Here is a 16523-nt window from a genome sequence, read left to right as displayed (position 1 = left end):
TTGGAGTGCTGTTTGATTCAAGTCTAAGTTTCAAACCTCCAAATTAGAACCATTTTCAGAATTAAGCCTGGTAACAGTTACTTATTAATTTTTGATTAATAAATAACTGTTCTGTAAGTAACTGTATATCTGTTGATGAGATATGAATCAGTGCTGTCAATGATCCATTGAAGTGCTTAACCAATTAATGGTCAGTATGGTTCTTTGAGCACTAACACAGGCCTATAAATTCTCACAGTCTCACTCACTGAGAGATTTACTCTTTCAACTTTTTCCTGGATTCCCACACAGTCTGTCCAAGGTATGTTCAAACACTGGCAAAGTAATGAATTTTATGCACAGCAGCAGTTTGGAAATACAGATTTAAGATTGTCCATTTGTGTTGAATTTGCCATTTCACTAAGTCGGCATATTGTGCAGTTTTCTGGGGTTTATTAAGACATCTTTGTGGTCTTTTTTAACAGGTTTGTGTCCTGGATGTTGTCCAGAATGGGGGTGCCTGGGGGTTTATTGTTGATCCTAATTTTGCAGATTATTACAGGAAGCACTTCAGGTAAACCATCTGACATCTCATCATCTTGGGTTACACATTATGACACATATTCACTGTGCAATTGCTTTTTCCCTTTTGATTTTTGGAAACTTAAATAGATTTGGTACATTTATCCCCCTTTTGTGTCACACATGAATGAACTTCTATTGAAAGACTTTAATCAATTGATGCATTGAGTTTGCCTCCCCACACATAAATCATAACTGCCAGCATCATATATATCGGAATGGATTACACAAATTCTACCCTCATAAATAATAATGATAATAATAATAATAATAATAATAATAATAATAATAAACCTGTTAATTTTAAATTTTCTCAGTAATTCTCTCATATTTCCTCTTCAAATTTAGATAACATTTGACACTATCAATGTCACATATTCTTACACTGACATAGATACCAACATGTGAGATGCCTTTTTTATGACAGTCCTATTACATCAAATAGAAAATTCTAGATGACTTAAACATATTTTCACATATACTGTTAATATTGATTTTTTCTATATATTATTTTGAAAACTTCATCTTTCATCGACATCTTTACACTGATAGAAAAATTTTTATTTGCTTACCTGATCCATTCATTTAAATGATTTAGACTAATGAAGACACCACTGCCCACTTGTTCTTATATTAAACATTTATGAACAAAATGTTTTTCACTGTTAACAGAGGTTAACAGAACAGAGGCTGCAGTTGCTTCAACCACACCTGATCCAAGACCACAAAACTCCACCATCGCTCAGGTGACATCTGACATCACGGCCACAACAACAGCAGGTAACAGCACAGCAGTTGAGAATAAAAGGTCATTTGTGCAAATGGTTGAGTGGCTGATGGTTTACTCATAGACTGCCTAATTAAAAACTATCCAGAATTTATTATATTTATGTCGCTTGAATGTAATAGCTTTATTTTCACTGTTTCATTCAGAGAATAAGTAACAGCCTGCATCACACTATCTGTCTGCTTTTCACAGGGACACTTGTCTCCAGTTGTGATTTGTGTCATGATGAAGCCACCTGCCAGGAGTCACAAGAAAGAGGCGACACCTTTGCCAGTCAGGCGCTCTCTTGTGTCTGTAAAGATGGTTATGTAGGCGATGGTCTCACCTGTTACAGCACAAAACTCTGCAGTGACTCTTCTTGCTGTAGCCAAGGTTATCACTGGTCGCCAGACAGCGGCTGTGTGGACACTGACGAGTGCTCCCTCCCAGACTCGCCCTGTGCTCCACCTCAGGTTTGCCAAAACACACCAGGCTCCTTTGAATGCATGGAGCCTTCCTCCAGCACCAGATCAGGCCCCTCTTCCCAGTCTATCCAGTTCAACTGTGGAGATAATGTTTGTCCTATAGGCATGGACTGCATCGGAAATAATGGGCATGGTTGTGCCGACCCCTGTGACCACTACACTGTACTGGATGATGAGTGGCGTTCAACTAATAATACAATGAATCAGATCCTACACTGTGACCGAAATGTTAACTGGCAAGGCTGGTATCGCCTGTTCCTGGGGCAAACCAATGCTCATATTCCAGAGAGGTGTGTAGCTGAGCAAAGATGTGGAACCCATGCTCCTCTGTGGATAACAGAACCTCATCCCACACAGTCAAGGGAAATTGTGAATCGCAGTGTGTGTGGTGCCTGGAGAGGCAGCTGCTGCACTTTTCGCTCACACGTCATACAGGTCAAGCTCTGTTATGAAAACTATTATGTCTACAAACTTGTGAAGCCATCTGTATGCCATCTTGCATACTGCACAGGTATTGTTCTATTTGAAACATCTTTACAGTGATACAAAAAATTAAATTTGCTCACCTAAACCATGGATTTAATGTCTTATGAAGACACCACTTGTTCTTAAATTAACCATTTATGAACTTTTTTTTTTTCATTGTCAACAGAGGCTGACAGAACAGAAACTGCAGTTGAGGGGCAGGTCCGCCTGGCTGATGGAAACAGCTCCTGCTCTGGCAGAGTAGAGATCTTCCACCGAGGACAGTGGGGCACAGTGTGTGACGATGCCTGGGACATGACTGATGCTCAGGTGGTGTGCAGACAGTTGGGCTGTGGCAGGGTCCTGTCAGCACCACAAAGAGCATGCTTTGGACAGGGCAGAGGGCCTATTTGGTTGGATGATGTCATGTGCACAGGCAGCGAATCAGAGCTCAGTGAGTGCGGACACCAAGGGATTGGATCTCACAATTGTAGACACCATGAGGATGCTGGTGTGGTCTGTGAAGGTAAACACGAATTTGAGCAGCTAAAGTCAATGAAATCTCTCTGTGTAACATCCTGTCTATGGTATTATATTTAGGATTTTAGTCACCATCTGTTACAGAAATATGATATATGTGATTTACACTTTACTTTTATTTTATTTATTCTATTTTTGGTTTCTCACAGATATCATTGTTTTCATGAAGTCCATCTTTCAACACTATTATGTTGTATGCTTTTCTGTTAGCTGGTTCACCAGTGAGGCTGGTCAACTCTGACAACCGCTGCTCTGGCAGAGTGGAGGTCTACCATGAAGGACAGTGGGGGACAGTGTGTGATGATGCCTGGGACCTGAACGATGCCAATGTGGTGTGCAGACAGCTGGGCTGTGGCGAGGCTCTTTCAGCTCTACAAAGTGCAGCTTTTGGACAGGGCAGTGGACCCATCTGGTTGGATGATGTCAGCTGTTCAGGAAATGAACCATCGATAACAGACTGCAGACATCAAGGATTTGGGGTCCACAACTGCCGTCACATTGAAGATGCCAGTGTTGTTTGTGAAGGTAAATGTTTATTGTTCACATTAAACAGGAAATTTCCTCATCAATAAGTTTCACTTTTTACCACACAAAATATATTTTGCTTTGTAGCAAAATAAGTCAACACTTGGTGCCCAGTGATAAACCAATCATGTTGACCTATGATAATGACAGGGGGCTTTTGCTTATTAATGCTGATAACAGTGCAGGCTGTAGTTGTCTTGTGAGTTCACAGAGACTTTTCTTTTAGTTCAACCAGAACTCAACAGCACAGATTTACCAACCACACCTGATCCAAGACCACAAGAGTCCACCATTGCTCAGGTGACATCTGACATCACGGACGTAACAACAGCAGGTAACAGCACAGCAGTTGAGGGGCAGGTCCGCCTGGCTGATGGAAACAGCTCCTGCTCTGGTAGAGTAGAGATCTTCCACCGAGGACAGTGGGGCACAGTGTGTGACGATGCCTGGGACCTGACTGATGCTCAGGTGGTGTGCAGACAGTTGGGCTGTGGCAGGGTCCTGTCAGCACCACAAAGTGCACGCTTTGGACAGGGCAGAGGGCCTATTTGGTTGGATGATGTCATGTGCACAGGCAGCGAATCAGAGCTCAGTGAGTGCGGACACCAAGGGATTGGATCTCACAACTGTAGACACCATGAGGATGCTGGTGTGGTCTGTGAAGGTAAACACGAATTTGAGCAGCTAAAGTCAATGAAATCTCTCTGTGTAACATCCTGTCTATGGTATTATATTTAGGATTTTAGTCACCATCTGTTACAGAAATATGATATATGTGATTTACACTTTACTTTTATTTTATTTATTGTATTTTTGGTTTCTCACAGATATCATTGTTTTCATGAAGTCCATCTTTCAACACTATTATGTTGTATGCTTTTCTGTTAGCTGGTTCACCAGTGAGGCTGGTCAACTCTGACAACCGCTGCTCTGGCAGAGTGGAGGTCTACCATGAAGGACAGTGGGGGACAGTGTGTGACGATGCCTGGGACCTGAACGACGCCAATGTGGTGTGCAGACAGCTGGGCTGTGGCGAGGCTCTTTCAGCTCTACAAAGTGCAGCTTTTGGACAGGGCAGTGGACCCATCTGGTTGGATGATGTCAGCTGTTCAGGAAATGAACCATCGATAACAGACTGCAGACATCAAGGATTTGGGGTCCACAACTGCCGTCACATTGAAGATGCCAGTATTGTTTGTGAAGGTAAATGTTTATTGTTCACATTAAACAGGAAATTTCCTCATCAATAAGTTTCACTTTTTACCACACAAAATATATTTTGCTTTGTAGCAAAATAAGTCAACACTTGGTGCCCGGTGATAAACCAATCATGTTGACCTATGATAATGACAGGGGGCTTTTGCTTATTAATGCTGATAACAGTGCAGGCTGTAGTTGTCTTGTGAGTTCACAGAGACTTTTCTTTTAGTTCAACCAGAACTCAACAGCACAGATTTACCAACCACACCTGATCCAAGACCACAAGAGTCCACCATTGCTCAGGTGACATCTGACATCACGGACGTAACAACAGCAGGTAACAGCACAGCAGTTGAGGGGCAGGTCCGCCTGGCTGATGGAAACAGCTCCTGCTCTGGTAGAGTAGAGATCTTCCACCGAGGACAGTGGGGCACAGTGTGTGACGATGCCTGGGACCTGACTGATGCTCAAGTGGTGTGCAGACAGTTGGGCTGTGGCAGGGTCCTGTCAGCACCACAAAATGCATGCTTTGGACAGGGCGAAGGGCCTATTTGGTTGGATGATGTCATGTGCACAGGCAGCGAATCAGAGCTCAGTGAGTGCGGACACCAAGGTATTGGATCTCACAACTGTAGACACCATGAGGATGCTGGTGTGGTCTGTGAAGGTAAACACAAATGAGGAGCTAAAACCAACAAAATCTCACTGTGTAACAGCCTGTCTGTGGTATTATATTTAGGATTTTAGTCACCACCTGTTACAGAAATATGAAGTATGTGATTTACACTTTTATTTTATTTATTCTACTTTTAGTTTCTTACAGATATCATTTTTTTCATGAAGTCCATCTTTCAACAATAGTATGTTGTATGCTTTTCTGTTAGCTGGTTCACCAGTGAGGCTGGTAAACTCTGACAACCACTGCTCTGGCAGAGTGGAGGTCTACCATGAAGGACAGTGGGGGACAGTGTGTGACGATGCCTGGGACCTGAATGACGCCAATGTGGTGTGCAGACAGCTGGGCTGTGGCGAGGCTCTTTCAGCTCTACAAAGTGCAACTTTTGGACAGGGCAGTGGACCCATCTGGTTGGATGATGTCAGCTGTTCAGGAAATGAACCATCGATAACAGACTGCAGACATCAAGGATTTGGGGTCCACAACTGCGGTCATGGTGAACATGCTGGTGTTGTCTGTGAAGGTAAACACAAATTTGAGCATCTAAAGTTAATGAAATCTCTCTGTGTAACAGCCTGTCTATGGTGTTATATTTAGGATTTTAGTCACCACCTGTTACAGAAATATGAAGTATGTGATTGACACAACACTTTTATTTTATTTATTCTATTTTTAGTTTCTCAAAGATGTCATTGTTTTCATGAAGTCCATCTTTCAACAATATTATGTTGTATGCTTTTCTTTTAGCTGGTTCAGTGAGGCTGGTCAACTCTGACAACCGCTGCTCTGGCAGAGTGGAGGTCTTACATAATGGACAGTGGGGGACAGTTTGTGATGATTTCTGGGACCTGAATGACGCCAACGTGGTGTGCAGACAGCTGGGCTGTGGCAGGGCTCGTTCAGCACTACATGGTGCAGCTTTTGGACAGGGCAGAGGAGCCATCTGGTTGGATGATGTTAGCTGTTCAGGAAATGAACCATGGATAACAGACTGCAGACATCGAGGATTTGGGGTCCACTACTGCAGTCACAGTGAAGATGCTGCTGTGGTCTGTGAACCCAATTGAAAAAATAATTAACTTAAGTGTATTTAAAATGCACTGAAATATTGCAAAGTATGTTTCAAGTACATTTATATAAATGTGTACTCATTTTAATTAGATTGAAAGTATATTAATTTTATACTATCATGAAATATTCAAAAGTATGATGACTGCATCATGTGACCTACATCTGGATGTCTCTGCCACCTTCCACCTTTAAATTTGAAAAACTGCCGCTGTACCAATACAAAAATACCACATTGTGGGAAAATAGTGTGCATTTGGATGCTGTTTGGATGGTGCAAGTATTGTTTATTTTGTTTACTCTAATTTCCAAAGAAAGAAAAAATACTTTTTTACTGTTTATGTTATGCAATAGTTCTTTCATTAGTAAACTTTGAATGTTTATTTGTAACTGCATTTTACACAATAAAACTGATGACACAGTATTCATTGAAATCTATTATTCATAAGTGTTGGACTCAATTCAATGTATTTTAACAGCATTGGTACAGTGTACTTGTAGTATATAGCGTATTAAACAAAAAAATTAACAATTATTTGTATTTGTATTTTTATTCTAATAAAAGGGAAAAGAAGCTTAAAAATCCTGTTTTTGTATTTATTACGCTTTTAATTTAAAAAAATTAAGCTGAGCTAAAACTTTACTCATCGACTCATTGCACACAGACCTCTTCCTATCTATACACCAATAATACAGAGACAGCACACCATATAACATGTAGTAGAACTTCAAAGGTGATTGTTGCCTTGCACTTTTCATTTATTGCCTATTTTTTTACAACCTAACTTTGTGGAAAGGAGAAGGGGAACAACAGGTTATGGAGAGTCCCTTGGGACTTACCCCTGATGGATGTAACAGTGGAGCAGAGGAGAGAGACTGAGATAACGATGTAACCGACCTGCAAACTGGTATTTAACAGATTTTTTTTTCTTCCCAAAAACAAATAATTTTTAAAATATTTGAATGAAACTAATATTGGTATAAAACCCACTATTTGTGCTTTGCTGAATAATGTATTTGTATTCGGGCACACCCCTAATCCCTTGCTTGATTCCAGCCAGGGACCTTTGTTGCATGTCATACCCTCTCTACTGCCTTATCCCCTATCCAATAAAGGCAAAACTGACAAAAAAAGAGAACAGAATAGCCCTTTATTATTAGAGATTATAGGACTGACTGATAGAACACATTTGAGATATCATGATTTTTATTTTTATAAGTACATGTTAAGTACATGTTAGTACAGTTTAAAATCTCACTTATAAATGTAAATGTACTTGTAATTTAGTTTAGCACATTTCATGTACATTATAAGTGTGACGCAGTAGAGTATATTTAAGCACATTGGTAGCACTCTTTAAAGACTCCTGTCAGTATACTTCAAATATACTTTAAGCATACTGGAAATGCTCAAGCAGTATGTTAAAATACATTAGTAGTGTAATGCAGATGTATCTGTAATCTATAAAATGTTACATTTTATGTACAGTCAAAGTACAATTTACATTACATTATAATGTAATGTATTTCAGTTGTACTGTAAAATTAAAGAACAGAATGAGCGGACATAAAATAAGTATATTTGCAGCATATTAAGTATACTTAAAACAGTTCCATTTTAGCACCATCAAGTATACTTGATTGCACGGTGGCTCAGTGGTTAGCACTGTTGCCTCACAGCAAGAAGGTCATGGATTTCAACTCCAGCTGTCCCTGGTCCTTTGTGTGTGGCGTTGCATGTTCTTCCCATGTTTGCTGGACTGCCTTACCACCTGGCTCAAGGCTGGCAACAAGAAGGGAGGCCACACACAGACATATCAGTCAAAAGTAATTTATTTAACTCAAAGAAATAATATACCAACTAACTGGTGGGGTGTGTAAGTCGGAGAAACATCAGTAGTGTTTGTAATGTATGGATGAATGAAAATGTGGTGTAAAGGGTGTTGGATGGTGCAACAAACCAAACAAAAGAAAAAGGCTGAGGCCCCTGCAGTAGGCTCGGCTGAGAGAGAGAGAGCGAGACTCCCAGAAGGGCAGTCCTTTTATGCCTTCTGAGAAGCCCAACCCAGATGGGCAGGTACGAGGCAAACCTCCCAACTCCACCTGCTAGCTGACTCCCAGTATCTAAAAAAATGGGAGTAAAGTAAGGCACACAATCAGGTAAGTGAATGAGGAGATGAAACAGGAGAACAGGAAAGAAGCTGACTGGCTGGGGAAAACACTGGGAAAGGGCAGGGCTAACGAGGCTGAATGCAGGGCAGGTGTGGAAGGAAAAGCAGGCTGAGTAAAACAAGAGAAAACACAAAAGGCAAAAGCTTCTCTGAGCTGAGGACAAATCAAAAACAGAACTTCATCCATAAGTTAAATAAAAGTTTATAAGATGATCATGCACAATCGTCTTCATATATAAACTGTCATTCATCAAACTGTTTCAGAATTACATAAATATAACTTAAATAGGTGCGCAAGTCACACTGAGAAAACACAGCAAATAAAGTATTACATTGCCAACCAAGGAACCTTTACCATAACGATTAGAAACATACATTCCTGTTGACATAAACATGAACCAATAAATCTGTCAAGCGCAGTGGCCTGCATATTAAGGCTGCATGTAATAACTTAAACTGGACTGAAGGACAACTGTTGCCCTGAGTTACAGTTCACTTTTGCACTTAGTTTCTACGAGGGTCAATGAAACATGCAACAGTATATCAAGTGGTCCTTAAATACAATTTGCAACCTCTCTTATCTGTCCTTCCTAAGGTATCTCGTGGACTGGTGGTGGGACATAGAGCCAGACTGTGACAGAACAATGACAGCTGGTTTCTTTTTTCTGTAAACCTAAGTGCATGTCTATAAAACCTGCTCCAACATATCATCATACTCTCTGTTGTTATGTATATGTTATTCAGGGTTAAACCCAGACAGCTAGCATAGTGCTAGCTACTATGGTCATCACAATTTAGAAGTGAAATCCTAAATTAACATTAGCTGGTTGGAGATGAAGCAGGAGGTGAACTGCTACAAAAGTGTGTAGAGTCATTGCGGCATGAAGAAGATAACGTTACTTAACATTTTTTTGTAGTGTGAAGTTTTGCACTGCAGTTGTTTTTTTTATACATCTTGTGATGTATATGGACACATAGTCAGTGATGTAAGCCGGGGGTCTTTTCAACAGGTTTTTCAATATCAGACACAATCGCCCAGGCAATCAAACCAGGATTGATCACTTTGTGTTCAATTAGCATGTGTGGTTCATAGGTCTTGATTCACAGACATCTGCCATCTTGATGCCTTTCTGTGGCATTTTTGATGTTCCTGAAGGCTCCTTTCCTATGCAGTCCTTTGATTTTGAAGAATTAGAGGAGAAACCTCTACATTGCAGGTGTGTAAGGGTGTCATCAGGCATTGAGCAATGATACTGAAGAAGATCTTGCCTTCAATTCAAGTGAGATGGCTCTGAAGTGCTCAATGTTGCTTGTATTCTCCTCATTTTCAGAGATTCTCTGCAAACCTCCACTGCTGAGCTACCGTCTTCTCTTCGCTTTCAAATCACCTTGAGGATCCTCCATAATCACCGCAAGACCTGGGGCACCTCTTGGAGACCTTGTGAAGTTTTTCTAGTAGCTCTGATGACCATTTGTATCTTTTTCAAGGTTGTCTAATTGGTGTTGAAATTAATGGGTTCTGGTGGTGACATCAAAGCCCAAAAAATCTCCCAGTTCTCTCAGTTCTCTATTTTTATGGGTGTTGTTTAAGTACTGGTCAATCTCCTCTTTGGAGCAAGCAAAGTGGCCACTTCACTTCTGCCCAAGCAGATTCTCGGTGAACTTGATGGGGTTTGCCATGATTGCAGCTTACTTCCTCACACTTTGCCCCTTCTTCTGTGCCACTGTGCACTGAGGAGGACGATGGTCTTCTTCTTCATGATGTTACAAAGATTTTTTAAGGCAGCCTTATTCTCCCCCCTTGCTTCCTTGCTGCTCCCTCCTTAGAGATTTCAGCTCTCGGCTTATTGTAGGTGGCGTATTCTTGTCTCCTGCCAATTTTGCCCCACGAGGCTTCTTGTCACCCACTGCTTCATAATGCGAAACCTCTCAGCAGCAATGCTGACAGTGATGGTTGCCATTAAGTGGCACTTCTGATCTACATCACTGCTGACTGTGGCTTCAAGAATTCACTCCACCTTCACATCAAACTGGAACCATTCTGTCTTCTTATTAGCTTCTGGTCACTTGACCCACTGATGTTCAGATGTTCTGCCTTTGGGTTGAGCGTGCAGTGCATGGCGGTTCTGGCCACTGTGGGATGACACCAGGCCGGGCACCTCCTGACATCTCACCAGTTATAAGCCTATGTCCTGCACACCTCGCTCACCCCTAGAGGTTTTTGGGTTTTGCAAACCTTGCCACCTACACTGTCAAATACACAAACATACTCATTATATTATCAACACTTGAACTTGAATTCTTACTAATTAGGTCATGCATATTAAGAAATACATCTGATTTGTAACCAGGTTTTCAGGGGCCTTAAGATCTGAACGTCAGAAACGGACAGCATCAGCATGTGATCACCACAACAAAACCGGTTGACCAATCAACTGGAAAGAGGACAAAGTCATCGATCAGTAGTCAGTGGACGGCCACAGAAAGATCAAGGAGGACGTTCACATCTGACACCAGAGACCATCTTTGAACACAGTGAACACAGACAGGCATTATGATCTTAAGTGTTACATATTATCATGTGTTGACAACCGCATGAAGCCGGTAGGAGAATCTTGAGATTTGATTTTATATAAGGACTTCTTTTTTTTTCAGCTCAAATCGGTTCAAATTTGCAATTAAAACATGATGCTATCTCTAAGGCAAATCATGTATAAAACATATCTATTCATGACAAACATAAAAAATGTCACTCTATCACCATGTTTTCTTATGTATTATGTTCTTTACTTTTGGCTTTCATTATCTGACATTATAAGTGAGGCGCAAATGTACTCAAATACTTCCTGAGATGTACTTAAACGTGCTTTCTTAACAATGTTATAGCCTGTGTGGCTGACAGTTATATTTAAGTAAGGTTTTCTTTTTGAATGATGCCAAACACAAGAAAAGTGCTACAAATGCTTCGTAGCATACTTTCAGCAATAGGCACAGTGGTGCATACAGACTCTTATCAGCATAAAGTGTTGAAAAAAATGTATTAGCACACTCCTCTTGTAACGGAACAAAGCACTGAGTCAACCATTTACCTTGGATGATAAAATATGAGGAGGAAGTGAGTTTTGAAATATAATAGTATGACATAATTCAGTGAAAGGGGCACAATGACTCAAAACTGTCTAGTACACTGTTGTTTTTCATGTTTGTTCCCTGATAAAACGTTAGTAGGAAGTGAGTTTGAAATATGATAATATGACAGAATTTACAGGAAGGGGCACAATGACTCCAGTAAGTAATGATAAGAAATGAAAAACAAAATAATGTACATGTGTATATACTGCACACTGGGAGAACAAGAAAGCTCTTTCTTCCCTGAAATATGTATTTAAACCAAGTTGTTCCTGTAGTTTCAAAGAAACCTGTTTGATTCATCAAGACAAACTTTTTCAAAGACAGACTGTTAAATACATAATGTAACATAAAATGGTGTAAAATGCACAGTAATATATATCAATGACATCAAGGAGATCATCACATGGTTGAACATTTTTGAAATCTGTTTATAATTGCACGTCCTTCCTTGGACAGAATAATCTTAGTTCACAGTTCACTTATAATTTCTTCAGGGCTCCTATCAGTTTTGTACATCAAGCTTGAGAAAATGTATTCATCTCTAATGCACATTTAACATTTTTAAAAATATAAATACATTATCTAAACATATGGTACATTGATGTGCAGCCTTAGTCCAACATTGAAAAGTGTCACTCTTTATATCTTAATGTTCACACAGCGCACTCTCTCCTCAAGCAAGGTTGTCAAAGTTGATGTCAGTTAAAAGCACAGAAAATACATCTGTATGTTTGTTTAACAGGACAAAATTATATTTTTTATAGCATTCTGATTTAATTTAGGAGTCTTCATAGCTCTTGGTGAAACATTAATAATACATTTCAACAACAGAGAATTGCTACAAATAAACTAAGGGAACAATCGTTGGGTCACCGATCTCTTTTATTGTATCTAATTTGTACAGGGAATATTTTTTAAAAGGTTGCTTTGACAACAGTTTCTACCCAGCTTTACACCTGACACCTGGTACTGATTCATGGACAACACTGCACTACTCACCAAACTGCACTACTCAAGCAGATCAGAGCAGAGCTTTGGCTTTGATTATCTGATACATTTTAAGTGATGTACAAATGTATTCAAAAACTTCCTGAGAAGTATACAAATATGTGCTTTCTTAACAATGTTACAGCCTGTGTGGCTGAAAGTTGTATTTGAGTAAGGTTTTCGTTTTTCTTTTTCTTTTTTTTCTTTTTTTATTTAGTGAGATGAGACACAACAGGTGATAAAAGACAAAACAAAACGTAATACAATAGATGATATGACAGGATTTGCGCAATAAGACAAAACACAGCAGAAAAGAAAGATTCAAATGTTAGTTTGATATGGACTGTGTGTATAAGGGAAGGTGTAGGGCAGTCTGTTTCCAGATTTATTATTATATTTAAAATGCTCATGTTTAAGTTGTTGTATTAAAAACTGTTTTTTATTGTTATGCATACCTAATTTATATTTCCTAAACCTGTTGAGGTTTTCTGCTGTGGGAGTTTTGGCATGAATATTTTCTAATTCTTTGATTTTTAGTTCTAAATTATTTTTATGTGCTGTTTCTGTTTTCTTTTGTAAAATGATTATTAGATTATTTTCCCCCAGATTACTGTTTTTGCAGTTTCCCAGGTTGCTGAGTTATTTGGAGGTATTTATATCAGTGAAGGATGCCCACTCATTGCTTAAAAACGTGTCAAAGTCTGGGTCTTTAAGCAAAGAGATACTGAAGCGCCATCTGGAGGGTTGTTTATGGAATTGTTTACTGTGTAGATGTAATGAGATAGGAGCATGATCACTTATTATAATTGAGAGGATTGAGTATCAGTTATGTCCTGTATGATCGATTCATTAGTTAGGAAAAAGTCGACACAAGAGAACAATGATGTAGTGGTGAGAAATATGAAAATTCTTTTGCCGTTGGATTATTTAGTTGACAACTGTCGTCAAGTCCAAACTCCTCCATATACTGTTTTATTGCCTCTGTGGATTTCCATTTCCTGCTTGCTATTCCTGCTCAGTCTATTGCTGGGTTGAGAACTGTGTTAAAATCACCTCCAATGATAATTTTGGAGTCTGTGAAATTACATAATGATGTGAAGAATCTATGAAAGACGGGAGGGGGTCATCTGTGTTGGGTTTGTAGATATTTGCTATGGTCAGACTGGTGTTATTGATTGATGTATTTAAGATATGCGATATGAGTTAATGGGATTCTCTTGTGAATTAATTGACTTAATTTTAGAGTTTTACATATGGGTTTCTTGAAGTAGGCAGATATCTGGATTTAGTTGATTTAAGTGAATAAATATTTTATTCCTTTTAATGTAGGAGCCAATCCTATGTATATTACAGTTTTTATTAATTAATTTTAATTAATTTAAGTGGAGCCATGATTCAGGATTATTGGTGAAATACATCCTGGTAAATGCTTGTTTTGAGTGGCGTGTGTGTGTGTGTGTGTGTGTGTGTGTGTGTGTGTGTGTGTGTGTGTGTGTGTGTGTTTGCTTCTGCTGTCACATGCAATGAGACAGGGAGGGGGAAATGATAGCGACAAAAAAACAATAAACATTTACATATACACATGAAAACAAGCATAACAAGTAAGATTTTCTTTTTGAGTGGTGCCAAACGCTTCAAGAAAATTGCAGAAAACGTGTTTTTTTAGAATACTTTCAGTAATAGGCACACTGGTGCATACAGACTATGCACCAGTGTGCCTATTACTGACTATGCACCAATTTATGCTATCAGCATAAATTGTTGTAAAAATCGTAATAGCACACTCCTCTTGTAATGGAACAAAGCACTGAGTAAACCATTTACCTTGGATGATGAAATATGAGGAGGAAGTGAGTTTTGAAATATAATAGTATGACATAATTCTCAGGAAGGGGCACAATGACTCAAAACTGTTTAGTACACTGTTGTTTTCCATGTTTGTTCCCTGCAGTACGTATTTAAACCAAGTTGCTTCTATAGTTTCAAAGAAACCTGTTTGATTCATAAAAAACAAACCTTTTCAAAGCCAGACTGTTAAATATATAATGAAATATAACATGGTGTAAAATGCAAAGTAATACATGATATCAATGACATCAAGGGGATCATCACATGGTTTATGTTTTTTTTAAACCTGTTTATAATTGCATGTACGTACTTCTTCCTTGAACTTGAACAAAATAATCTTAATTCATGGTCCTCCTCCAATTTCTGGAAATGGATGCCAGTGACAGTTAGTTAAAATGTGTAAGACTATAAATGAAGACTAGAGGGATAAACTTTCATGCTCATGAACTCATTGTACTTTCTGGCATTTCAGTCACTGCTGTTGACAAAAGGTGATTATAAATGGGCCACTCCGTAGATACATTAACACTGTAGTGTGCAAACTTTTGAAGATCGAAAGGTCTCTATTGTCTTTCAACACTGACCTGAGACTGATTGTAGTAGCATAAAATATATTGACTAAAGACTTTGTTTGTGTGCCAGTTATTTCAGAAGGCAATAAATGTAAGTTATTATATAATTTTTGATTAATAAATAACTGTTTTGATGAGATGAATCAGTGCTGTCAATGACTGATCTACACCACTGCTGACTGTGGTTTCAAGGATTCACTCCACCTCCACATCAAACTGGAACCGTTCTGTCTTCTTATTAGCTGCTGGTCACTTGACCCACTGATGTTCAGATGTTCTGCCTTTGGGTTGAGCAGTGCATGGCGGTTCTGGCCACTGTGGGGTGACACCAGGCCGGGCACCTCCTAATAATAATAACAATAATAATAATAATCTTTATTATACTGTATTTATACAGCACTTTCCAAAAACTCTGATGCAGGAGAGTTGGTAGCCAAAGACCCTGCAGACAGGGTCAGATATTCCCAGTTCACCCTTACTATACGTTTGGTCTACGAGGTCTGTCTGGCACCTGATCCAACTCACCAACAGGCGCTGATCAGTTGACAGCTCTGCTTCTCTTTCACCTGAGTGTCCAAGACTTATGGCAACAGATCTCATGATACAACTAAAAAATCAATCATCAATCTTTGGCTTAAGGTGTTTTGGACTTTTGCACTTATGAACCACCTCATGCTCAAACATTGTATTCATTATAGCCGATGCATGACTAACAGAGAAGTCCAATAACAAAGCACCACTTTGGTTTTAAATCAGGCCAGCCATTCCTCCAAATCCCCAGCCCAGGTTTATTCATTGTTGTCCACATGAGGGTTGAAGTCCCCAAGCAGAACTATGGAGTCACCAGGCAGGACCCCATCCAGAAACATCAAGCAAGCCAGATACTCTGAATTGTTGTTTGGTATGTTCCCATAAACAACAATCAGAGCCTTTCTCCCAGTGACATGTAGTCGCAAGGAGGCAACCCTCTCACTCCACCGGGAGAACTCCAATACAGTAGTGCTTCGCTGGGGGGTCTCACCCTGGGCAATTCTGAAAAAGAAGAGTCCAGCCCCTCTCCAGGAGTTTGGTACTGCAGAGGTTTTTTTGTTTCTGGCTGCAGGGTTCACATTTGTAGACAGGGAGCCAAGATGGCTTTGTAAAATTGGGGTGGACTTTGAAGGACAAAAAAGAATGATTTTTGATTTAGCTGGGGAATGTTTTGGGAGATCAATCATGTTATTTCTGACAGACCAGATAATAAATAATAAAAGTTGACTCCTTCACTGGTGTATGGGACATAAATGGTGTCCCATACATAAATGGCGAAACGATGGTACTGAATATGTACTGTATGTGCTGCCTGTATGTTAGTCCATCCAATCATTGTTACTGTAATTAAGACTGAGTTACTGGTCCCCATATTGAAAATGTTTTCCCTTACTCTTCTGCAGAAAGGTCAGGTCAACAGGATCTGGCAGGGATATTCATTATCTTACAGTATCTTGAACCCAGGTCCTCCATCTGAAGGACAATTTTCTAACCGCT

The 16523-nt window shown here is 39.5% G+C and overlaps 3 protein-coding genes across 3 annotated transcripts in view; all 3 read left to right on the top strand.

Annotated features, from left to right (window-relative positions):
• The first annotated feature begins 221 nt into the window (after positions 1 to 221).
• Positions 222 to 16523, top strand: part of LOC137180652 (deleted in malignant brain tumors 1 protein-like) — a 64820-nt gene continuing 48518 nt past the window's right edge. The window contains exons 1-4 of the mRNA XM_067586012.1: positions 222 to 301; positions 465 to 553; positions 1234 to 1341; positions 1541 to 2323. Of these exons, the coding sequence (XP_067442113.1) occupies positions 478 to 553; positions 1234 to 1341; positions 1541 to 2323 (967 nt within the window). The 5' untranslated portion in view covers positions 222 to 301; positions 465 to 477. The remainder of the gene's footprint in view (positions 302 to 464; positions 554 to 1233; positions 1342 to 1540; positions 2324 to 16523) is intronic.
• On the top strand, positions 2593 to 5223 carry LOC137180629 (deleted in malignant brain tumors 1 protein-like). Its single transcript, XM_067585991.1, has 5 exons — positions 2593 to 2803; positions 3028 to 3342; positions 3569 to 4006; positions 4231 to 4545; positions 4772 to 5223. Exons 1-5 carry the CDS (start codon positions 2593 to 2595, stop codon positions 5221 to 5223), a joined length of 1731 nt encoding a protein of 576 aa, XP_067442092.1.
• LOC137180628 (deleted in malignant brain tumors 1 protein-like) lies at positions 5405 to 6869 on the top strand. The gene is made up of 2 exons (XM_067585990.1): positions 5405 to 5741; positions 5966 to 6869. The coding sequence occupies exons 1-2, from the start codon at positions 5405 to 5407 to the stop codon at positions 6283 to 6285; spliced, it is 657 nt and encodes a 218-aa protein (XP_067442091.1). The 3' UTR covers positions 6286 to 6869.

Source organism: Thunnus thynnus, chromosome 3 (assembly GCF_963924715.1).
Source record: "Thunnus thynnus chromosome 3, fThuThy2.1, whole genome shotgun sequence".
In the NCBI taxonomy this organism is placed as follows: domain Eukaryota; kingdom Metazoa; phylum Chordata; class Actinopteri; order Scombriformes; family Scombridae; genus Thunnus; species Thunnus thynnus.
This window is presented reverse-complemented; position numbering and strand designations above follow the sequence as displayed.

Bases quoted from the DNA above. Each gene is read 5' to 3' on its own strand.
- LOC137180629 (XM_067585991.1), top strand. From the start codon at position 2,593: ATGACTGATGCTCAGGTGGTGTGCAGACAGTTGGGCTGTGGCAGGGTC. The intron at 2,804-3,027 runs GTAAACACGAAT...CTTTTCTGTTAG, and splicing joins TGCTGGTGTGGTCTGTGAAG to CTGGTTCACCAGTGAGGCTG. The intron at 4,007-4,230 runs GTAAACACGAAT...CTTTTCTGTTAG, and splicing joins TGCTGGTGTGGTCTGTGAAG to CTGGTTCACCAGTGAGGCTG.
- LOC137180628 (XM_067585990.1), top strand. From the start codon at position 5,405: ATGTTGTATGCTTTTCTGTTAGCTGGTTCACCAGTGAGGCTGGTAAAC. The intron at 5,742-5,965 runs GTAAACACAAAT...CTTTTCTTTTAG, and splicing joins TGCTGGTGTTGTCTGTGAAG to CTGGTTCAGTGAGGCTGGTC.